General features: G+C 40.5%; 2 protein-coding genes across 6 annotated transcripts in view; one reads left to right on the forward strand and one right to left on the reverse strand.

Annotated features, from left to right (window-relative positions):
* Nucleotides 1-261: 261 nt before the first annotated feature.
* Nucleotides 262-8,388, forward strand: tecrl2a (trans-2,3-enoyl-CoA reductase-like 2a). The gene is made up of 13 exons (XM_058632348.1): nt 262-485; nt 3,810-3,860; nt 4,378-4,429; nt 4,901-4,945; nt 6,236-6,339; nt 6,480-6,595; nt 6,866-6,971; nt 7,133-7,205; nt 7,284-7,327; nt 7,406-7,463; nt 7,548-7,636; nt 7,732-7,777; nt 7,940-8,388. The coding sequence occupies exons 1-13, from the start codon at nt 462-464 to the stop codon at nt 8,065-8,067; spliced, it is 936 nt and encodes a 311-aa protein (XP_058488331.1). The 5' UTR covers nt 262-461; the 3' UTR covers nt 8,068-8,388.
* A 159-nt stretch (nt 8,389-8,547) lies between these two features.
* Nucleotides 8,548-23,674, reverse strand: part of abca4a (ATP-binding cassette, sub-family A (ABC1), member 4a) — a 31,469-nt gene continuing 16,342 nt past the window's right edge. For 2 of the 5 annotated variants that reach the window (XM_058632303.1, XM_058632320.1), the window contains 37 exons: nt 23,420-23,642; nt 21,643-21,864; nt 21,346-21,550; nt 21,161-21,238; nt 20,866-21,078; nt 20,201-20,378; nt 19,952-20,083; nt 19,688-19,827; nt 19,444-19,581; nt 18,965-19,143; nt 18,091-18,184; nt 17,444-17,649; nt 17,091-17,145; nt 16,880-16,960; nt 16,337-16,506; nt 16,016-16,140; nt 15,818-15,916; nt 15,535-15,724; nt 15,355-15,449; nt 15,176-15,208; nt 14,902-15,007; nt 14,702-14,776; nt 14,410-14,579; nt 14,058-14,235; nt 13,838-13,953; nt 12,722-12,869; nt 12,512-12,635; nt 12,092-12,221; nt 11,846-11,969; nt 11,676-11,738; nt 11,474-11,580; nt 10,894-11,035; nt 10,657-10,791; nt 10,452-10,555; nt 10,026-10,118; nt 9,664-9,913; nt 8,548-9,511 (listed from right to left, as the gene is read on the reverse strand). In XM_058632303.1, the coding sequence (XP_058488286.1) occupies nt 9,392-9,511; nt 9,664-9,913; nt 10,026-10,118; nt 10,452-10,555; nt 10,657-10,791; nt 10,894-11,035; nt 11,474-11,580; nt 11,676-11,738; nt 11,846-11,969; nt 12,092-12,221; nt 12,512-12,635; nt 12,722-12,869; nt 13,838-13,953; nt 14,058-14,235; nt 14,410-14,579; nt 14,702-14,776; nt 14,902-15,007; nt 15,176-15,208; nt 15,355-15,449; nt 15,535-15,724; nt 15,818-15,916; nt 16,016-16,140; nt 16,337-16,506; nt 16,880-16,960; nt 17,091-17,145; nt 17,444-17,649; nt 18,091-18,184; nt 18,965-19,143; nt 19,444-19,581; nt 19,688-19,827; nt 19,952-20,083; nt 20,201-20,378; nt 20,866-21,078; nt 21,161-21,238; nt 21,346-21,550; nt 21,643-21,864; nt 23,420-23,642 (5,041 nt within the window). In that variant the 3' untranslated portion in view covers nt 8,548-9,391. The remainder of the gene's footprint in view (nt 9,512-9,663; nt 9,914-10,025; nt 10,119-10,451; nt 10,556-10,656; nt 10,792-10,893; nt 11,036-11,473; nt 11,581-11,675; nt 11,739-11,845; nt 11,970-12,091; nt 12,222-12,511; nt 12,636-12,721; nt 12,870-13,837; nt 13,954-14,057; nt 14,236-14,409; nt 14,580-14,701; nt 14,777-14,901; nt 15,008-15,175; nt 15,209-15,354; nt 15,450-15,534; nt 15,725-15,817; nt 15,917-16,015; nt 16,141-16,336; nt 16,507-16,879; nt 16,961-17,090; nt 17,146-17,443; nt 17,650-18,090; nt 18,185-18,964; nt 19,144-19,443; nt 19,582-19,687; nt 19,828-19,951; nt 20,084-20,200; nt 20,379-20,865; nt 21,079-21,160; nt 21,239-21,345; nt 21,551-21,642; nt 21,865-23,419; nt 23,643-23,674) is intronic. The other 3 variants (XM_058632312.1, XM_058632336.1, XM_058632328.1) reach the window with 3 other exon arrangements.

Genomic DNA, 23,674 nt, shown 5'->3' on the forward strand with positions numbered 1-23,674 from the left:
CATTTTTAAAGTTTTGTGTCGGCGTGTATATATTATTATGTCCAACCCATTCTCCCGTGCTCTTTTTTGTTCTTCAGCTCAGGTAGTTGGACTCGACCGAGGGCTGTTCTCCAAATATACCTCAGTAAAAGTGAGAAAGAAAAGAGACATAAATAGAGGAGGAAGCAGGAAAGTAAAGCAGGATAGTGAGTATGTGCAGGGTTTGTCTCTAGTGATTCTGTGTCCCAGCACTATCCTAGATGAAGAGAGAGAGCGAGTGAGAGTGAGAGGGAGAGAGAAAGAGAGAGAGAGAGAGAGAGAGAGAGGCAGGGAAGATTAAGGGGTCAGTCCAGGGATTGTCCTGGAAAGGAAAGGAACTATGTACTGTGTATGAGCATGTGTGTGTCTGTGTGTGTGTTTGCTTTGAGGGTCATTTTTATCATCGTGCACAGAGAGGACATCACAATAAACCACACACAGCCATGAGCAGGACGACCTTCTTCGAGGTAAGTCTGCTGTCGTTGCTGCCATTAGGGTCCTGGATAAATGGTTTGATTTTGACACTATTCCCTAAGGTTTGACTTGAGCTTAGGACACATTTAAAATGTGTTTTGTCATCATTAGAGTACAGCAATGAAGGATTTTGTTTGTGTAACTCACCACAGAGAATAGTCGCTCTAACACTAGGCTGACATGAACCTTCAAAGTTTTGACTTAAGCTTTTTTAAGTTTGTAGACTTGATAATGCTCAAACAGAAAAAAAGTTTCTGGAGCTGTTTCGATGAGTTTTAATTATAGTTTAACAACGGTAAACCAAGCTGGAGACCTTGTCATGATGTTTCTTCTAATTCTTCTGGACCTGAGGAGCATCAAATTAAAAATCAGACTCTCTTTAATTTCATGGAGTTGGGATTAACTCTAACCTCACAACCACCAGACCTGTAATTTAACAGGTGCCTGTTATTATATTGTATTAAAAGGGAGACCTGGCCAAGACAACACACCACTGTTTGACCAGCAGTTCACCTGAGAGGAAAGTTGTCTGGCACAGTTTTAATGTCAAAAACAAAATATGGTGGTGTTCACAAGCATTTTGAGTTATTCTGTCACACTACGGTCATTGAGTCTGTACTATAATATATTTAGGTCTGCTCTGCCACTGTGTGCTATTGCAGTCATCCCCTCCATTCAAGCAAGTAGCTTTTTATTTTTTTTCTTATTGTTGTGATCCACTTCAAGATGTCTTCGTACACAGTCCCACATCTCACACTGCACACATTACCTACTGCCACAGTGCTTACTAGGTAGTGTTGCAGTGAGATCCAGTAAACGTGAATCCCAGTTACCTGGTGTTCAGTGGCGTGTGTAATGGCTTGTTTTAATGAGATAAAACAACAAATCGCTTTCAAGTGAACGTAATGAATCAAGGTGTCTGTATCCTGGAGATTGTGAACACCACACATTTATTTCTTTGTATTTGCCACAAGTTTTTGGAAAGATAAGGGTTTGGGGGTTTTTTTATTATCAGATCTCCTCCTCAGATCATCTCCCCCTCTTCATCTATTCCTCCTCCTCCTCCGCCTCCTCTGTATTAGTTTCTAAGCAGCTCGCTCTCTCTCTCTCTCTCTCTCTCCACCAGCTGCTATTTTTCCCCAGGTGTCATTGCTCTGTGACAGCTCCTGGCATAGGCTCACCTTAAGTGTTTCACACCTGGACTTTGCTTCTCTGCTCTTTTATCTCATCTGTGGTTTGAGTGAGTATAGTCAGACACTCAGTGTGGACCCTATAGTTGCTTCATGAGACCTCATGAGCTCTTCCTCTTCCTGTCTCATCCCCTCGCTGGCTTTTCAGCCTCAGCAGCGCTTTTCACTTTCCTCAGTTGACTTTGTAAGAGGTCAGTTTGCTGTTGAAGAGCCCAAATAAATGTCCTCCTCCAGATATGAAATCTCCTCACAGGCATGACAGGGAGCATCTCAGACGCTCTTCACAGTGTTGTGCAGCTGCAGCTGCAGCTGCCAGGGCCCACATGCTTCAAAAATAGAAATATACTTACAGTGTCTCTCCAATGGAAACAAATCAAACATACACCACAGTGAAATTAAAGTGTTCTTATTAACTTTTTCTTTCCATATTATTACTACATTTTATACAAAGTCAGGTTTGGTTTTGGTGTTGATGACACTGACTGTTAATAGTTTGCATCAGTTGTCAATAAAGTGCAGGTTGTCCAGTCTGTCCAAAGTAGAGAAAATACATGCACATGACACATTCTCTGAATGTATTTACAAATAAACAAAATCACTAATAAATAAACAAGTAAAAAATAACTCATGGTTAAACCTCAATCCTAAAGAGCTCATTCAATAAATATCTAAATATAAATAAAAATTGTAAAATGTTAATTTATGTTGAATGTGCAATACATAAATAAATAGACAGATATCATAATCCTGACAGATACAACACTCTTGTTCACTGGGGTTGCTGACCAGATTCCCCACTCGTGACACTTTGATTTTAGTTTACAGTTATTTGTGGAATATTTAGGGCCAACTGTCAACTGGCAGCGTGCACCGAGAGAGAGCTCGGTCCATATCAGGTTACTTCCCTTGATTGAAAGAGAAGCTCTGTCTAATTTGAGTGGGTGTGAAAGCAAAGAGGGAACTCCGGGCATCCGTATGCAGATAATCACCTTCCACGGCATGCTCGGCGATTGAATAATGAGCCTGTGGTTCAAGAGCAGCCATTACACTCTTCAGCTTTCACATTTAGAGGAGCTGTTATGGCTATGCCTAAATCATTTTTAAGTACACCGTGCATATAAAGAACAACAACAATCTTCCCCTCACAAATACACCAATACCTCACAAGCACGTACTGTACATGTTACGTTTGACCTGCGCTGACTGCACAGGTCATACAGAGGCCCCATGAGATAAGAGGGGCATCTGATAATTAGATTTACAAGGGCACAGCACAATTGAGTGCACAGCACTTTTCGACACACAGCCATAACGACACCCTTGATGCTCTTCTCAAACATAACATGTGCCCTGAGAATGTAGCTGGGAGGTTGGCAGATGGAAAGCAAAACAAATCCATCTTCTCAGATGACCTCTACTGAAGTGTGTGCAAATAGTGGAGTTGAGTGCTCATATTTATTATCTAGGACTGGGATGTTGCTGAAGCTTTATTCTAAGAGGGAATTTGTTTAGAAATAGGAATGCAAAGAAGTGTAAATGACTTTATAAGAAAGACAAACAGACGAGACGGAAGTGATGTCAAAAACATAGAAAACACAATTTAACAAAGGGGAACTTTCTGCAGTGCCAACATATGTGTATATCTCTTCCTCCCTCTTTCTCCATCATGTTCGTTCACTTTCTCTCTCTCTCCCTTTCTCTCTCAGCTGTGCACTCAGCAAATCTTTAGGTATCCATTAGCAGGTTATTACACTGTCCAGTACAGGAGCCAATTTAGCTGGGACAGCTCTGCTGAGCAGCACACTATGGAGGGCTTTCAGGGCAAATTGTGGGCCGCCACCCACCATCCTCTATGCATATGCTGTACATCACTACTGACACGGTCTAATTAAGATGAAAAAGAGGTGTGCTCGACAGCTGCGGGGCGACACCACCACTTGTTTTTTCCGACCAGCCTCAATACCCAGATTGAGATCGAGATTATCGTACTAAGGGAAACTGGACAGATTCTAAGAAAATGTCTTAACAACAAGTAAAGATATATCTAGTTTTTGTAATGGCTAGATGGATGCAAGTGTCTCTTATTCTCTTCAATTTTTGTGTGGGTGCATGTTGTGTTTTCCTCAGGTGGAGGTCCTGGATGCAAACACAAGAGAGCTGCTTTGTTTTTTAGATAAGGTATGTTGACAACAGGGTCACACGGGAGGTTAGTGGCTAGCACTGTTGCCTCACAGCAAGAAGATCCAGGTTCACAAGAAGATCATGGTCCAACTCATGGCCTTTTTAAGTGGAGTTTGCATGTTTTCCTGTTGTGTGTATATGTGTGTTTTCCAGTTTCCCCCCACAGTCCAAAAACATGCAGAGGTTAATTGGACACTCTAAATTGACCATAGGTGTAAATGTGAGAGTGAATGATTGTCTGTCTCTGTATGTTGACCCCAATATGGACTGGTGACCTGTCCAGCCTGCCTTTCACCCTATGTCAGCTGGGATAGGCTCCAGCTCCCCGCAATTCTCATGTGGAGGATACAGAACAATGAATTGATGTATACTAACAACACCGAGAACCAAATAAGTTTCACGCTTAAGCCAAAGTTTTGATTTTCCTCCACTGAGCTGCGATTACCTTATTCAGAGAAGAAGCATCAATAGCTTCATTTCAAATGCCTCATCACATTTTTCTACTTCTCTTCAGGTGGAACCTTACTCAACAATAGGAGACATCAAAAGCCTTTTTCACAAATCATGTGAGTGTTTGGTCAGCCATCATTTTTGCATCCATTTTTGCAGTTTTATTTCATTTTCTGGTCTTAACACTATGTTGTTCCTTAATCCCTGAAACACAGATGAAATATTTGAATGTAAAACATGCTGGATGTATAATATTGAATCATGATAAAACAGCTATTTACTGTGAACTAAAGCTTTAGATGTCTCCTAGACATAAATGTTAATACTTGGTGAATCTGCTGCTATTACATCACAGCATTTCAAATAGACATATTTCCATGTCTAGTCTGAAGTCTCCATGGGTTCTGTCAGCAGTGGATGCACTGGTCAGAGATGTTATCAAATGTTTGGCAGGCCTGAGGTCATTAGCTTCCGTCAGTGCAACACAGCTTATTTCCATTGTGATCAATTATCGCTGGGCCTGAGGCCAAACTGTCTGTGTGTGTGTGTGTGTGTGTGTCTCTGTCTCTCTGTATGTATGTATGCAGATCCTCACTGGTATCCAGCAAGGCAGGCACTGAAGCTCAATCCTAGTAAGTAATGTCATTTTAAGTGTTTCATAAACAACACAGAAGCTGGACACATAACAAGTGGCAACTGGTCATGACGTCACCAATGAGAATCCAGTCTGCAACAGGCACAGTCGCCCTCTGGTGGCTATTAGATAGATTCTTATTTCCTGGTTGGCCTCGCTGAGCAAACTGGAAGACTGCATCCCTTTTAAATATAATCTATGGTCAGTACATCATACTTTGTACCACTGGGCTCACTTTTAGGGAATGTGTTGGTGTTCTCTGTTGCAGCCAAGTGGTAACCTATGGTTACAGGATGAGATGGAGGATGAGGTTTGGTCTGACGATACAGACACAAGAAGAGTTTGTTGTGATACAACATAGTTGGGATCATTATTAGAGGAGGAAGCTAAATTAAAGTTACGCATGAAGCTGTTTAATGTAAAAATAAAATAAAAATGGGACAGGGATGGTTGGGCATGAAGAGTCCCTTCGACAGCAAGTTTGCTGTCAGTAATTCTCCAGGCTGCTGGTATTATTTGACTCTGAAGCTAATTGGACTATTACATAATTTGCCTACATGGATGTTCAGAAAAGACAGATGTCAAGGTTAAAACAGACCTATCTGCAGATTTCCCCACACAAAGGGATGAATTTAATATGATATTTTGAAATTAAAGGAAATTGTGACATTTCACAGTTTTTGGTCTGACCTTCACTATTGAGGCGAACAAATTCCATTAAGAGCAGAACACCTCTTTACAGAGCGACATCACTGTGGAAAAACATTGTCTATTGTTCCTTTGTTTTCATCATAAAAGAGACTAATTAATGTGCATTCCATTTCCATTCATTTTGGTCAAAAATAAAAGAGGAAAGGCAAGTGCAGCACATCTTAAAAAAATACATCATCAGGTATGATGTAGCAGGGCCTTTGTTTGGAATGAGGTGTATCTTGTTACTGAAAAGCACAGAGTAGAGATTTGGGTAAAAAGCTATCTGGGCCAGTGTCCCCAAAGGATGTACTAAAAATGTCATCCAATTAGTACAACCTATTATCTGTGGCTGTGCTCCCATGAGCCTCCACGTACAGAGAACGTGTGCAGAAAGACTGATCAGGACTTCATCAAACACATTATAAAACATCTGTTTATTCACAGTTTGCACTCCACTAGCAAATTTACATATTGCAACCCATAAGAGGCTGCAATCCAAATCTCAATCCAAAAGGAAGCCTAGCAATCTGAATTTCATAGCAGCATGTCAGATGAAACTGAATGTGTCAATAACATGTTTTTTTCTCTCTTTCAGAGGGAAAGTTACTACGAGATGATGAAATATTACAGAATTTACCAGTGGGGACTTGTGCCATCATGTACTTCCGTGATCTTGGACCACAGTTAGGATGGACTATGGTGAGAGGAGCACAGACGTTCACTTTACCATAATCAGTGTCAGTAAGAATACAAAATAAAGGTTTATTCAGGATGCCTCAGAACTCTTCTACTATTCTACACATTCTTTACTTACCACACATTTTGCTTTTTGTTTTCAGGTGTTTTTGGCAGAGTACATTGGGCCCCTTCTCACCTACCTCCTCTTCTATTTCCGAGTGCCGTACATGTATTCCCACAGATATGTCTTTACCTCCAGTCCTCATTCTGTTGTCACGTAAGTGGAGAAAAGAAATCTGCATACATAGGCCATGAGACCCATGCTGTAAACAAGTATATGATATCCAGCCAGCCGGCTAACAAGCTCCCTGAATGCTATTAGGAGCACAGTGGCGAAAACATCCAGTGGGGGATAACTTTGTTTACTGGTGGCGGGTGTGTTTATTGTGTAGGAAAATATCTTGTTGTGATCAAAGTATAGTAAAGCTGTACACTGTAACACTACACTATACAATCTATCTTCTCCCTCCTCTCCTGTGTGTATCAGCCGAGCCTGTGTCTGTCATACCGTCCACTACATGAAGAGATTGATAGAGACTATCTTTGTTCATCGTTTCTCTCACGGGACCATGCCTCTCAGGATAATAGTCAGGGTGAGGACATGACTACTCTTCTGTGCTCAGGTCTTTTATAATGTGTGGCCTTGTTTTCCCCTCCTAACATTGAAGCTGCTGTGATGTTGTGAGTTTAGCCCAAGCTCATATTCACGTCGCTATGTATTCAGACATAAGTAATGTTTATTTCTTTTTCTCAGAATTGTGCCTATTACTGGGGTTTCTCTGCTTGGTTGGCTTACTACATCAACCACCCACTTTATACACCCCCAAGTAAGTCCACTAATGCATGTTCACACACAGACACACACATAATGTTGAGTGTTAATCCCAGGCTGTCTGTCTTCACAGCATATGGAGACCTACAGGTCAACGTTGCACTTGTAATATTTGCGGTGCGTATTCTGACATCATGAATTCATACGTTGCATTGTTTAACATGGCGACTGTAAAAAATCACGTTTCTGCTCCAGATGTGTCAACTTGGAAACTTCTCCATCCACTTGACTCTGATTCGTCTAAAAGGAGATGGTGAGTTGTTGTTGCTGTAATGAGTATAAAAGAGTGTTATTGCTATTGATCCACCATAAGATGTTAATGTTATCTGTTTCTCAGGAGCCAGGAGCAGAAGATACCCAATCCCAACAAAGAACCCCTTCACATGGCTTTTCTTCTTTGTATCGTGTCCAAATTATACATATGAGGTAAAGCTTTTATAGTGATTTATCTTGGCGATGAGTGTCACATGTGCTTGCGTATTTAGCTCTTTGTGTGCCTAAATATTCCAAACATACTGCAGGTTGGAGCATGGGTGAGCTTCTCCATCATGACGCAGTGTCTGCCAGGTATGTAGACACTATTTTACCTCAACACCAGCATCAGTTTAGCTCATGTGTACAGACAGTGGATTGTAGGGCCCACAGTTTGCTAAGAAATTCAGTTTTAAGTCTATTAGCAGTTTAAACTTCTCAGAATAAATGTTATTCTCTCTGTTTTTTTTCTTCCAGTTGCTTTTTATACATTATTGGGGTTTATTCAGATGACCATCTGGGCCAAAGGGAAGCACAAAGCCTACAGCAGGGAGTTCAAGGATTATCCAAGATTCCGAATGGCCATTATTCCCCTGATTCTCTGAAACAATGAAGCTGCCACTATGTCCAGCACTATGCAATTTTTATCCATGAATGAAGAGGAGTGGGATTGAAAGCAATAATATCATAGCAATATACTGAATCATTTAATATTTTACAATTTAACAATTTTGAATGGGAAACGTATAGGTATAGGATTTTAATAGAATTTAAGATAAGTGATTATTCTAGGTAAATTCTAATTGTTGCTGTCATGTTTTCTATGCTGTGTCAACAATGGTTACACTTAATAATGGTTGTGTGGGTGACTTATGTTAAAAACTAAGTGTTCATGTTAAGTAAAATAATTAAGATATATACTTTCATTATAACTATAACTATATAAATAACTTTATCAGGTATACAGCAATAATGCTGTGGTTTTCCAGGACTGTCTTTCAAATCTCAGGTTTCATTATAAGCGTTTTCCAAGTGAATGTAAGGCATCTGAGGTCATACACTACGTCTGAATAAAGCCTTGCATCTTAAGGAAAAGTTCAACTTTATTTCACAGGATGCTCCTTTTGAAATGTTACTTTTATGACAGTGTCTTTTCCGACTAACACCAGTTACTGGTGAGATGATAGAGCACAAAGCATGAACAACACATTAGTGGAATAAAAATGTCAAATGATGTTGTAATGAATACCATAGCTTTCTTTGGGAAGTTATTATCTATACAACAGTAGCAGATGGCCAAAAATCTTTCAGTCAAAGCTGCATAATAAAGTGCTAAAGATGCTACGCTTCTCTGACTGCTTATTTCACATGTCTAAAGAAGGCAAAAAAACATATAATTTTGCTTGGCATTTGGAGCAAATTACGCAGGGTCTATGCTTCTTTTTCTTTTTGTTTTACAAGTCAAGTCAAGCTTCATTACAGCCAGATATCAAAAGAAATTTAGACATGTCATTGCTCAAATTTATGGTCCAAGACATAAAGCTAAAAGCTCTGTTTTCATTTACTTTGAAAGGCCTACAAGGTGAGCAGAAAGTGGAACATACGGCAGGCACATAGATGCTCCACACTGTCCTGTTTCAAAGCCCTCTAACCCCCGTGTGCTGGCAGAGCAAAGGTCAGTGTGTGTCTCACACGATAAATCATAACTTAGATCAGACACATGACCTATCTAATGGCATGCCTCCTTCTAAGACTGCATTTCAAGGCCTACAATGATAAGTGCAGTCTTCTTTTCATGTCAAGGTCATCCTTCATGTCCTTTAGTTTTCCCAACCTGATTATACGCACCACTTGTTTGTCTCAATGAGGCCAGAGCCAGTAGTTTGTAATGACACCAAAAAACCAACCACTCTCCTCTTGCTGAACTGTTTACTTCTGCGAAGACTCGATGGGTGTGGAGTCAATATATCGCTGCGTTCCAGCAGCTTTTGGATGCAACACAATGGTGTCATCTTCTCTTGACTGTTGCTTGGCAAAATTTACAAACACCTAAAGAGACAACAAAATATCAAAATGTATGAAGGATATATTATATAAAAGTTCACACAAGATTTTTTCACACATTTACAAAAGTTAAGAAATAAAAGAAATGAAACACCTACGCGTTAATGTTCACATTATCACATTATGATTTTGTGTACCTGGTCAAGAGTGGTCTGCGACACTGTGTAGTCCTCTATGTTTAGCTTGTCCTTGTTTGCCAGGACCATCTGAAAGATCCGAGCCAGGGAGGAGGAGCAGATCTTGTACTGCAGAGTGTTGTAGTGTTTCTCCACCTGGATGCAGCCAGGGAATGTGCTCTCCATGAACGCTTCAGCAGGGTTCAGGTCCGGGACCGCACCGGGCTCCGCTGCCCTGATCTTCATGGTCACCACATAGCCATCACCAAATCTACATGATGGTTGATGCAAGATCAAGCAAAGGCAAATATCAGATGTTTCACATGAATGCTGAGTTTGATTTTGTATGATCAGCAACTTGGGGTGAAGTGAAAATATCTAACTTGTATTTGAGATGCTGAATGGTTCCCAAACACTTGAAGGATCCGTTAACCATAATGGCTGATCGAGTACACAGTGCCTCACACTCCTCCATGCTGCGAAAATGAAATCAAGAATTTAATCCGCAGTATTAAGTACAGTATTAAGAAGGCAGTACATCAGTGCTTAGCAAGTAACTCAAATATCCATAGATTTGCATTCAAATGTTCCCTGTGGCAATTATTAGGACTGTGGACTACTTTAAACTACTTTCCACTAATATAGAGTTGACGACAGTCAGATTAAGTTGTGAGATTATTAATAAATAAAGAGCTGAGGAAAAACCAAGTTCAGGATATTAAAAACGTTTACCTAAAACTGTGAAACCGTGTAACGAGTTAAGCGGGGATATTGTTTTTATGTTCAGAACTTGAAGGACTAACTGTCACCTGTGAGACGTGAGAACCACAGCGCGTCTGTCTTGAATAACACTCATAATGGAGTTCCAGAGGAAGCGTCTGGATAGAGGGTCCATGCCTGTAGTGGGCTCATCCTGACGTGTTGTAAGAAAAATGCATTCATACATTGACAGAACACACAGTTTAGTGACTGTGATCCCTGTTTTCAACCTCTGACAACTTGTGTTGGTCTCACCAGCAGCACCAGAGCAGGGCAGCCAATCATGGCAATGGCTGTGGAGAGTTTCCTCCTGTTACCTCCACTGTAGGTCCCAGCACTTTGCTGCGCACACTCTGAGAGACCCAGCTTCTGGATGGCCCAATCTGCAACCTGAGAATGACGGGGATAAAAGAAATGTGGTCAAATTCAGTCAAAGTTCAGTAAAGTTAAGTGTATGCCTAGTAAACATGGGGGTTACCAATTAAGACTCACTCTGCTGATCTCTGATTCTGGGACTCCACGCAGGCGGGCGTAAAGATGTAAATGTTCTCTGCCCGTCAGAAGTTCGTCTATGGCGTCAAACTGAGGGCAGTATCCCATGTTCTGATGAACGTCCAGGATGTTGGTCAGAATGCTGCCAGTAAAACAGAGGAAACAAGCAAAATATGAGAACAAGTTCTTTGTGACATGATAACTTAAAAATTGATAAATCATATCACCACATCTAAATACCAGTTTTAATAGAAATGGTTTATTTTCTTAAATAAGAGTTTTATTTAGAGAATAACACTAATTATGGTGTTCACATTTTGCAAGATGGACTCCACACCAGAAATAGTTCTTGAAACGATTAAAAAAAGAATCTGTGGACGCTGATATTACAGGTCATTTATTGAAAGGCAGAAAATGAGGATGGATCTTTCATGTATAATGCAGGTACTGCAAATTGTGATAGAAACATGCAAAGTTGTTGGGGAAATGGATTTGACAAGTAAACTGACTAATGAGCCCTTGTATTGACATTGAAGTTCACAGTGTTACCTTTTTCTACTAATAGCATTTTATTACTAACCTGTGTCCAGCAACAGAGGCGTCTCCTGAGGTGACATCAATGTCCCCCGTCAGCATCTTAAATGTGGTGGTCTTGCCTGCACCGTTTACTCCCAGGAGACCAAAGCACTGCCAAGGATCACAATAAAATAAAGTAAAGGACTATAATATGATCAGAGGATTCTCTCCGTGCTGCTAAATTCTACCAGTTTAAGTTAACAAACCTCTCCAGGTGATACTCCGAGACAGATTTGGTCCACAGCAGGAATGATTGTCCCTGTATATGTCTGACAAAGCAACATAAGGAGTATAAAAAAACAGCAGTTAAATATGTTTGAATATAGTTATTTTTGTTAAATGGTCAATTATATTAAGAGGAAAAAAAAAGCTTCACCTTGGACAGGTCTCTTATGCGTAAAATATTATTTGTATCTCCACTTTGGCAGACGTGCTCCCGTTCATCAGCCACATCTACATCTTCATCCAGAACTCGAGGCTTTGGGGCATCTGAGATCCTGCTAATGGAAAACCATTAAGCAAATCAACTTATGCAGCATTTTAGGCTGGACAAAGCAGCTTCCCTTGGATTTTAAGTCTGTCAGGTAAAGTCAGGGGATCCCAATTTAAACTTTAAACTCACCAGTGATCGAGGAAGAAGCGATACTGGAAAAGAATATTTAGGATAAAGTAGACAAATCCCTCAACTGCCATGCAGAACAGGTTCTTCCCGATAAAGTCCCAATCATAGGGATCTGGACTGTAGTCCTCTCCTGAGGAAACAAACATAACAAGCCAGTCAGTTATCAGATTGAATTTTTTAAGAGTGTTTGCTATGTTTCCTCATTGTGTGAAAGTTATCAAGTGACAAGCAAATGATTTCCTGTTTGTTTCCTAACTTCAGAATGGACATTTAGCTGATCCTGAATATTGCTTATTTTGCCATTTCAAGATCTCAGAATATGACACAGCATTTGTATAGTATCCTACGACTCTGAAGTTGACTTGGTGTTGTGGTGGCACATGCATCTGATTTCTGTTTTCAGTGTTTTTTTGCAGTTACCAAAGCGAGCGTAGACATCCGTAACAGCCTGGTTCATGGCCATGTCTATGAGACCCCGTCCCAGACAGTAATGGGGGAAGATGAGCAGCAAGGTCTTTAGCAGCTGATTCAATTTGTACAAAGCCTTCGGAAACAATCACACGTTCGTGAATGAGGACGGTTTGAAAGATGGATGCAGAACTTAAGAGACAGGAGAAGCCACGGTCTTACTGTGGTTCCCTCAAAAAGGTCCAGGATGAAGGTGACAGCGCCGCTGTTGATCCCAATGAAGAGGTTGATACATGACAGAGAGACGTAAGCTGTGCTGGGGACGTTGAATATGTAGGACATGGGGTACATCATCGGCGTCACAGACCACCTGAGAGTTAGAATAATAATAATAATAAAGACAAACATTTGTTAACCAAATGTCACACTATAATACAAGACACAAAATATGAATATGAATATTATTCAGTGAGTCTTAGCAAAACAGTTTATGTCTGCTAATCCACCTAAAGTAAAAAGGGCACATACTAAGACACTATTTATAGTATGCGGTATTAATATATTGAATAAATTATTGTCTGCCTTTAACTGGAGGCCTTAGACATGTAATTAGAGGTTGATAACCTCAAATAATATTTTGTACTTAACTTTCTACAAGATACAAAAGATGAATTGTATATTTGTGGTGAAAAAGCAAATATAAGAGAGATTACACAACAGCAGCATTTGGGATTTTCTTTAAGTGACAAGGATAAACAAATCTAATCCAATCCAATCCAACTTTATTTGTAAAGCAATTTAAAAGAACCACACTGGGCCGAGGCAATAAAATACATCTACAAAATAAACAACTAAAATAAATGAAAAGACATAAAACACGGAAGAAAGTAACAGCCATACAATAACTAGTGTCAAACTAACAATGAGTGTCAAAGGCCAATGAAAAGAGATTAACAGTGAATCAGATTCAATGAGTAAATTATATACTTTTATAGGATTGCTGACCTCCACAAGTATTTGGCTGTGTCCAATGAGTGTGAACAAGGGAATAAACTCCCATGAGAAAATCTACCTATTTGTCCTGTGTTAGAAAAAAGTCAAAATCAATAACGTTTGATCAACGGTGGAAACAGAAAGAAAAACATGGAAATAGTTCTGTAATGCCCTCTTGTTAAAAGTAAGGCACTTAATAGAGAATCAACTCCAGCTACAGGCTCTAAATTTTCTTTGGATAGAGTGTTTTATTGTGTTTGGATAAAAATGGGAAAATAATGAAGACTAAATCAGTCTAAATTCATGACTGTTTTTTTATTCTCTATGTGTTAGCTATTTCCTTACCCATAAAGCAAAAGCAGGGCAACAAGCGGTTCCAGGTTGGTTGGTGAGGTGAAGCACTTTTTATCAAAAAAGATGAATATTTCCACCACCATTGCTGCACTGATGGAATAATTCGCCTGGATGGAGACCACACACGCACGGTTTTAATGTGCATTACTTATTATTACAGCTGACAGAAGCCAACCGGTTCTGATTTCAGTGGGAAATAGAGTCACCGTACCATGTCCCAGAGGAAGTTGGCCAACCAGTAAACAAGTGGACTGACTCCACTGACAAACTGCAGATGTTTGGCCTGGGTGACCCTCTCCTGGATGAGATAGAGGATGAAGCTGGCCGGGACAAATGACATTGCGAATATGACACAGATGGCCACCACGGCATCCACTGAGGTGGTCAGGCTGCGGGGAAAAGGGTGGAGAAATTAGTTCCCGACCGTCAGTGTCAGTAAAATCGACCGGATCACCAAACAACTGCACACCATACTCTCACATATGAAGCCTTTTATTCAAAAGGAGAGGTTTCCCGTCTTGAATTGTAATGTGATGAGGACTACATGGCTGCTGGTCACTCACACTGTGATCTCAGAGAGCTGTTCTCTGGTGAGGTTCAGCGGGTGGTTGATGGCAGTGATTCCATATTCGTCCAGGTTCGCTCCTTTGGCCAAGTTGGCACGGAGGATTGCGTTGTTAGCCACGTTCATGAACGATACCATGGCATGCCAGCCCTTGTTGTTATACCACACCTGGGAAGAGACAAAGATTTTGGTGATATATTAAAAATGTATATACGTGGTTTGAGTACAATCTCAAAGTTGGTCACAGAGATGTAAGTATCATTCAGATGATGAAGCCTTGGTGGACTGACCTTGACATTGTTTTGAGTCTCCATGTATCTGAGGAAGGTCCCAATGTCCTTCAGCGTTTGTTTAGAGTGTTTGCCCTTTAGAAAGAAGAAGGAAATCACAGAGGAGCAAGGTGATGAACAGAAAACACAAACGTTGAGACAACAGTGCACATAAAGATAATATAAGATATAATCATATATAGAGAGTTTTGCAGTCGTACCCCAGTAACATTGAGCAGTCGCCCCAGCTGAGCTGCCACATCCTGGATGGTTTTTGGCTGCAGCGCTAAAACTGGGAGCTCCCCTCCCACTGATATGCCTCCATACCTGGACACCACATGGGAAATTAGTGTTTGTAATTTCAACTTTATCTCCAGCTGTTGTAGTAAACCATGAACACCACTGGAGGGAGAACTGCACCACTATACAAATACAGCCATCCGTGTAAATAAGGACATGAACTGAGGACACAGAGGGGGACAGTTTTGACATTACCTTTGCTCATTCACCCAATACTTGCTTTTCAAGCTGAAAAAAGACCATACAGAGAGGTTATTATTAAATACAAACTGTCTTTTTTGAAAGTACAGTTTTGCAAAAAAACAACAACACAACACTGCATTGAGAATATGTTTTTTTGTAAAAGTCCATACATATACATTTTGTATCCATACCTCGTTCTGATGAGACTGGGGTAAGTCTTCACCAGGTAGTCAGAGATGTTCCTGCCTGTTAGGTCCATGAGAACATCTCCCGTTGACTGGATCCTCTGATTGACGAAATAACAAAAACATATTCATGACTCCTACTTGTATCTGCTCCTCATCTTCAGTGTCATTGACCCTATCACCTACCTGTGGAGGTGGCAGACCTCCAGCGCCCTCAGGGCACACTGGCAGCATGGTGAGTTTCTTGGGTGTGCTGCACTGACACTCTGGTGATGGCCTGAGCGAGTTCCACTCTGGACCAGCCAGCATGTCTATCAGAGCAGGGTTAACCAGGCGCATCTCCCAGTCTGTGGTGATGTTGTTACATGGGAAATCTCTGTCAGCCAGAAAATGTGACAGAGGTAATCAATTAAACAGCGCAATGTACTGTGCACAAAAAAATAGACTTATAACTGTGGAAGTAACTCACTCCAGTGGTTCATCCACCATGCAGCGAGTCCCAAACCCAGGCTTGTCCAGCAACACCTCAGCAAAATATCTCATCTGAGCATCCATGGGACGCTCATTACTGAAGTGGACAAAATGATGAAGATGAAAACAAGTCTGATAAGTCTTACCAATTTATACTTAGACAATTATAAGGTGATCTAGTATACTTTATGCTCACCTAAAGAAGGTGTACTGCCGTCCATACATCCAGGGACTGAGTGTTAAACTTGGATATTCTCCGAAAGGTGGAACAATCAGTGTAAATGTCAGTGCCAGGAAAATAAAACTGGCTGGCAGCACAATCTACCAGAAACAGAGATATAAGTGTGATTAAACCAGGGTAAAATCTGTCTAATGGTGACCTATGTGGGATAAAACATTCAAGTTGTTTGTTGTTTAAGTTACTTTGATATTTAATTAAAAACACCAATAATTCAAATTTGTTCTCAAATAAATGCTACAAATGTTCATCGGTGTGTACGATGTGAGGATTATGCACCTGGGCAAAGAAGTCTTTATAGGATCGGGTGGCGTGATGCAGCCTCTTGATCAGCAGAGCAAAGAACTGTTTGATGATCAGACACAGACCTCTGACCTGGTAGGAACCTCTGCCTGCGCCACCGTCTGGAACATCACACGGGCCTTGACCGCTGCTTTTCAAAGCTCCATCTGTCTCAGGAATACAGAGCTAAGGTTACATTGCGGAGCCTGAATTGATTGCACAGATGTGTCAGCTACAATAGAAAAGCCAAGCAGGCAAGCAAAGCATGCTCATGTTTTCTGTGGAACGGGACCAACAAGTAACGGACTATGTATATCCAGCTTTGCTCTAATGTCATATGGGCATATAATTTAACATCAGTGGCAGCCTTTGATGAAAATATATGTTAATAATACTTTATAAAAGCTGAAGCTCTGTGCACTGTTTGCACATCAGTTTTTAGCACATGAAAAGAATATAAAGCGCTTTAACATGGGAAATCCATGTTCTTCCCTCAGCAACAGCATGTCTCCTGAGCTGAAATCTACAAGCCACCGTCACCTTGTAGTGACTCCATGTCAACAGCCACTCTGTTCAATCCACAGAGACTAGCTCGAGAAATCTGCTGCAATGATCTCTTGTCTGGGTGAGTCAGAGAGTGGGGGATACAAAGCACACAACTCACATGAGGGGAAAACAGGAAAAACAGAGACATGGCAACACCATTCATCAATTTGCTTTTATGCTTTTGTTTTTTGTTGTTGTTTTTTACCTTGATTACATTTCCTGTTAGTTGCATTCCCATCAGCAGTGACCTTCAGGAAGATCTAAAAAAAGATAATCAGATTGCTCCTTTTAACAAAGATGTATGAAAGAGAGCAAAATTACATGAAAGTGAAGCTGAAAGTGAGGCAGTGACTGTATGACAGATCACCCCACTCGCATTGTTTTCTTTTTCAAATTGCTGAAAAGCATTGCAAATATAAAAATATGCATTATATATCAAGTACAACATGAATCTCTCTCACACGGGGCGCCGACTGTCAGGTTGATCTATTGTCTCATTTTTTTTAAATGTGCTAGCACCACAATCTAGACGTATTTTCACAAATGTATTCCATGCACCTCCTCCAGTGATGTGTCAGAGACACCAAAGCTGCTAAGGCCAATGTCCACCAGGGTTTCCTCCAGTTCCCTGAAGAGGCTGGCATAAGCTCTGGGCTGGAAATTACGGTTTGGGAGCAGGTAGGTCAGCTCCTGTCCGATGGCCTCGATTAGACGAGCCTGCGGCACGTGATGGTGGACCAAGGTTGTGATTCTCTCCATGTTACCTGAAGATAACAAAAGTTGTGCTTTTTTTATATTTATTTTCTTTTACCTCGTTTTTTTTTCTTCATCTGTGAAATTTGACCCATTGACAAAAACTCTACTGTCTTGGCTGTATTGTATTAGCTGTTGTGTGTGTTGTTAAAGGTTCTGTCATATTATCTTGCCCTTCATCCAATGCCTTTTTTTATTCTTGAACGCATAAGGGAGGCATTTGTCTTCAGAAATACAGAAGGCGCACAGCAGCTGACAGAGCGCAGGGTGTTTTTAGGTGTGAGAACAGCAGGTGCAGAAAGTCGACCAACAACAATCCACTGGAATGCCCATGTATTCATCGACATGACACAGAGATATTGAGGCGTTGTGTTCCTAATTTTGATGTTGAATGAAAAACAGGTTTGGTGAGCGTATTATTAAACACAACATGGTACTAATGGTGACCTTACCATCCATCTGAGTCTGGCTCTCCTCCATGTTCACTTTGAACTTGGAGCATTTGGAGCACTTACAGGAGCAATCCTCTGTGCAGTCGCAGTTAGTCTGGAAGAGAAAATGTCACAAAGACTCACTTTACACACTTTACATTAGTGATCGCTCAGTCTGATGTGAAAAGTATTTTATGATCATCTATTTCATCTTGCTACTTAGATATACTAACTTCATTAGGGATGCATTATAGCACATGTGTCAATCTCAAGGTGTCTTTCTTGCTCCTGCATTGACACACTCATTATTATGGGTATTTTTAGCACCACATGTCGAGTTACCGCGCCCGTAAAATAAATAAACAAAATGGCTAAGATACACATGACTACAGGCCTGTATGTGCTGCTTTATACTGAAAGGTAAGACAGGTGGAAATTGCATTTACTATACTGCTGATTTCAATGAGAAATCATTCATAAATTTCAACAATATTTACTGCTCCTGCTATATTTATGTTGTTTCGTTCAGCCGATGTGTATATAACTTTGAAACAGTCGTCCAATTTTTATATTTTGCCCTTCTGAGGCTATTCCATGAGTTAATCAATACATTTCATTTTATATTAAAAAAAAAAGCATCAATTGCATTCATTTTTCATCTTTAATTTCATATTTGATCTCTGATTTCCATCTATATTTAATCTATAAGTTTACTTTGTTCTTAATTTTATGTTATCTGGTTATCGGGTACATGTTTACTTAGTTAATTTATCATCATTAGTAGTAGTAGTAGTAGTAGTATAGGTCATATCAATAATAACAATAACAATAACCACAATTCATTAACATTTAGCATTTTAAATGCATACAAACATTCATTATTCCAATTGCTCACATTGGGAGTGTTGTATTTCATTCGCCGCACAAGAGTGAGGTAGAAACCAGCACCGAAACAGTTCTTGAGGAAGATTGGGGAACCACAGCAGAAGAGGCGACCCTGCGAGATGATCGCCACCCGGTCACTCAGCAGGTCAGCCTCGTCCATGTGGTGGGTGGACATTATCACTGTACGTCCTGCAAACAGACAGAGAGGTATAGTAATATAATAAAAATATTTCATTGCTCTGTTATGTAAACAGTAATTAACAACAAAACGGAGAATGATTTCATGAATTTTACTAAGTCAATAAAACGGTCTGTCACCACAAGAGTGGAATTTGATTTGAATGGTCGGCTAAAACAAATCATGTAAAACAAAATATTTAATTAAAGCCAATTTAAATAAAATAAAAATTGTTGTTGTTGCCAAACCCACTAAGGTAGTACAACATAGGAACTCTATACCCTCCACACGCCAGCAGGAGTCAGTGTTACCTGCACGATATTTCAGAAGCAGGTCCCAAATGGAGCGTCTGGAGTAGGGGTCAACCCCTGAAGTGGGTTCATCCAGGATCACCACCTTAGCCCCACCAACAAACGCCAAGGCTACTGACAGCTTCCTCTGCATTCCTCCTGCACAGGCAAACCATACAGTACTCATAGTGCGAGGTTGTGCGTTTATGTGTGCGAGCCCAGTTTGCATTACTGCATTTGTGCGTACATGTGCATCCAGACAAACCTGAAAGGTTCTGGGTCAGTTCATCTCTCTTGTGAGGAAGACCCAGATCCTGCAGCATGTTTTCCACCTCCTCCTCTGCCTCCGCGATTGGACGGCCTTTCAGCAGTGAGTAGAAGAGGATGTGCTCTGCCACAGTCATACTGACAAAGGCAGAAGCAGTTAACCCTGTTACCAAACTATATAGCATTCAAAGGTAATGTGCTTATGCAGTGTTGGTTGTTTTTTATTGATATATTCACACTAAATGTGAGAGGAGTTACTTACTGCTGAAAAAGGATGTTGTGTTGAGGGCACATTCCTAGAGACAAGCGGATGGCATTCATGTCTGTGCGGATGTCTTTACCATAGATGGTGGCTGTCCCTGAGGTGGGAGGGAACATACCGGTCAAAATAGACCTGGGGGGAAAAGAGACAGAATGAGAAACAAGCAGAGATAAGAAGATGTACAGTTTTCCACATTGTCAGCATTAGTGTGTAGAGACTTAATGCTTGTACATCATCGGTGTGACATACATGGTGGTGGTCTTCCCAGCCCCGTTGTGGCCCAAAAAGGCAGTAATCTGGCTCTCATAAAAACTGATGCTGAGGCCATCCACTGCTGGTCTGGGGCTACTGCCAAACACCTTGACTAGGTCCTGGATACAAACACCCTTCACCAGGTCAGCTGGCTCTGCCTCAAAGAACAGCTGGCCTGCACACAACAAAGACAACCAAATACAGAGTGTCTTACAAATGTGCCTGGCCTGAGAGTAAATGCAAGGACTGTGTAAAAAGCAAAACAAAAAACATCATAGACAACATGCCTGTCAAATATACAAAGAAACAAAGAGATTATTAATAAACAGTGAATGCAACAAAACTCTTCATATTGCTATTTCTTTTCAAGAACTAACAAAGGTGTCATTTTAGTCCCTGGATGTGAATGAAAGAGGCAGGCTAGATATGATCTCAGGGGTTTGGAATGCAAAGAAAAAAAGCTTCCATCACTCATTAACTAAGCAAACTGAGAAGCAACTGAGAGGCTAAAGCTGTGTATGTTCACATACTGTATGTCAGCAAACGCAAACACACACAAGGACATTGAGTTCCCACACAATGAAATTGAGAACGTGAGAGCAAATGCCTTCACTGTGCAATTATGTTTTTAATAGAAAAAAAACATAATAAAGATAAAATACCATTTTTCTCCTTCGTCTCATCAGCCTGACTCTCCTTCCCCAGTCTCTCCCTCTGATCCTGATGCTCACAAGAAGCAGTCTCCTCCAGAGTTTGGGGGTTCTCCTGGTCTTCCTCCTGCTCTTGGTCGTCCTCGTCCTCTTTTCTCTGCTCCTCTCCTTGCTTCTGGTTTGCCAGGTTATCAAAACGTTTTTTATCCAATTCAAGTGCATTGCCTTTGAGGAAAAATAAAAATATATATAGTTGAGCTCTGTATTTTAGACATCAATAAGACGTCTCATTTTTTGACAGTCTTACTTGAGGCTGGAGCCACAGTGTTGAACCAGTAACAGGGCAGGAAGGGGAAGTAAAATGGTTGGCTAATCCCATACTGTCCTGTGGGGTAAATAAAAAAAAAAGAATACCAGTGCTATTATCTGGACAAGTAATATGGCTACATATTGCACACTAAAAATAAGTGGACCTAAAACCTTCGCACTGACCAGGGAAGACATTGTCAAGGTACCAGGCCAGCACAGCATACAGCACAGTGTCCAGGCCCATCATGCAGATGGAAGTGAGGAAGGAGAACTCGTCCCCCTCCAGAGGACTGGTCTGGATGTTGTCCCACTGTAGACCAAGACCCTGCTCTTCGTACCGCGACAGGTACTCTGTCCCAAAACCGAACGCCACCTGAGACACCAAACTCTGAGGGAAGAGGCACGAAGAAGGCAGATTTAAAGGAGCTAAATCATCATCATGTCTTATTTTAATGCCTTTTATATTCCTATGACACCCACCACCAGGATCTTCATGTCCTTGGTGATGCAATCCTGCCATGCAAAGAAGAAGATGTGCGGGAGGTAAAGGGCAAAGTAAATAATGCCACAGCAGGCTGCTGCCAGGTTGGCCTGGTTGAAGAAGACGCTGAGGAGGAAGCACTGCATGATGGTAGCCATGGTGAAGGTGAGGAGAAAGAGGAAGAGGAGGATTGGATTACTGTAGTTCAGCACCCGTCCTCCCTGTGGACCATAGTGAGACACAGAGAGACATGTATTTAGAATAGAATAGAATAGAATAAATAGAATTTCCGGCATTTTAACTTCATCATCAATGAGTTAAGTATACTGTAGTTTACATTTGCAAAATCATATACACTCGTAGAAGAGAAGTAAAAGACAAAAGAAAATATTAAACTATAAAAATGTACAACTAGATACAAACTACATACAATCGATTACTTTCAAGCAAGTTCTAGTTCTTTGATTTTATATTTCCTGCAGTCATGTTAAAATTATTTCATTTGCACTGTATGAAAATGTAGCATGCATTGTATTTGTTCATGTATTAAATGTATTGTTGCAGTCATTTTTTTTTTATATAAAACATAACATTTCAGAGAAGCTGTGGGATTTAATTCCGTGGCTGCATAAATCCTGATTTATTTGTGTAAGATATTTAGTGACCAAAGTCACTAAAGTCAGGGTTGACAATGATGTTGACTTGGTGTATAATGTCACCAAGTCTCTCCTGGCCACATCCATATACAGTGAAAACAGGAGAAATGGTAATATTGTCTCATTCTGCCTTAAAATCAGTCCAAATTGAGTATATACTATGTCTGATACAGGATCCCTGCGTTAAGTTGAGATAGTTACATCTTTTCTGTTGTGCTCTTCATGTAATTGTATTGTACTCGACATACACACCCTGATGCTCTCAACTACACAGTCTATTTTGGAGAGTCACCTTTTTGGCATTTGTTTATTGCTAAAAAATTGAATACATTTATTTGGAAGGAAAGAAGAATTCAAAGGTATTTTTCACATTTCAACCACTAGAGGTCGAAATACCCCATCATATTATGTTGAAGGAAGTGGTGACTTTCCAAAGGTGTAACTGTTTATTATTGACCACCTCATTCCTTTGAGGCCACTGCCATTATTCCCATGATGTCATTGTACACAGCTATTTCAGTAATGATTAACAGGTGCAAGTATGTAATCAGTGAGTCACTATCATTTATTATTGAATTGATCTGATAAAGATATCCTGACATTTATAACTAGGATGGTTAACATAATCACAGAGACTGCATTAACCATTAAGGATGTGGATTACAGTCTGAAATCTAAAAATAGCAACTAGCAAACATTACAATATGGTAACATTATGGTTATAATTTTGCAATAGGAAAGTAATATCATGGTAGTACCATGTTCTTTCTACAAGAATCACTTAGTAACAAATCAAATGTGTGCAGGACTTAAGGGAGCATGAATTTAAACATTACAATGTGGTAATTATCAATTTTAATTCACATTTTTTTTATGTGAAGGTATTAGACTGATGGTAGCCTATAGTTATTGTCACAACTACCTGCATATTACTTTGAAGATTACATGGTATTACTGTAATATTGACTCCTTAATGCCATACCATTACCATTGTTATTATTAAGTTGGAAAAAGCATTAGAAAAGAGGAGGAGGAAGCGCTATAATATTAACCCCTGATGAGAAAATGAATACCACACTACATCCATGTTGTTATTGTACTTCTTTTCCATGTTCCTTACCATGATGATGGCAGTGAGGAGAGCGGTGCTAGTGCCCATCATGATGAAGCTGTCAATAAACCAGGTCGACCAGATGACACCGTTGGTGACCCCTGTGACCTTCAGGGTCTCCTTCAGACGGAGCTCCTTCTCTAAAACGATACTCTTGACAATCATGGACACAGAGTAGACCCAGGCCAGTACCATGAAGATGGGGAAACAGCGGTTCAGTGTCAGCATGAAGCTGGAAGGAGGTGAAGGAAATAAGATGGGGGA

Source organism: Solea solea, chromosome 1 (assembly GCF_958295425.1).
Source record: "Solea solea chromosome 1, fSolSol10.1, whole genome shotgun sequence".
NCBI lineage: Eukaryota > Metazoa > Chordata > Actinopteri > Pleuronectiformes > Soleidae > Solea > Solea solea.

What these genes read in the sequence shown, in the direction of transcription:
- tecrl2a (XM_058632348.1), top strand. Translation starts at nt 462, where the DNA reads ATGAGCAGGACGACCTTCTTCGAG. An exon ending in GGCACTGAAGCTCAATCCTA is followed by an intron (nt 4,946 to 6,235) that starts GTAAGTAATGTC and finishes TCTCTCTTTCAG; the next exon opens with AGGGAAAGTTACTACGAGAT. An exon ending in GATTCGTCTAAAAGGAGATG is followed by an intron (nt 7,464 to 7,547) that starts GTGAGTTGTTGT and finishes TCTGTTTCTCAG; the next exon opens with GAGCCAGGAGCAGAAGATAC.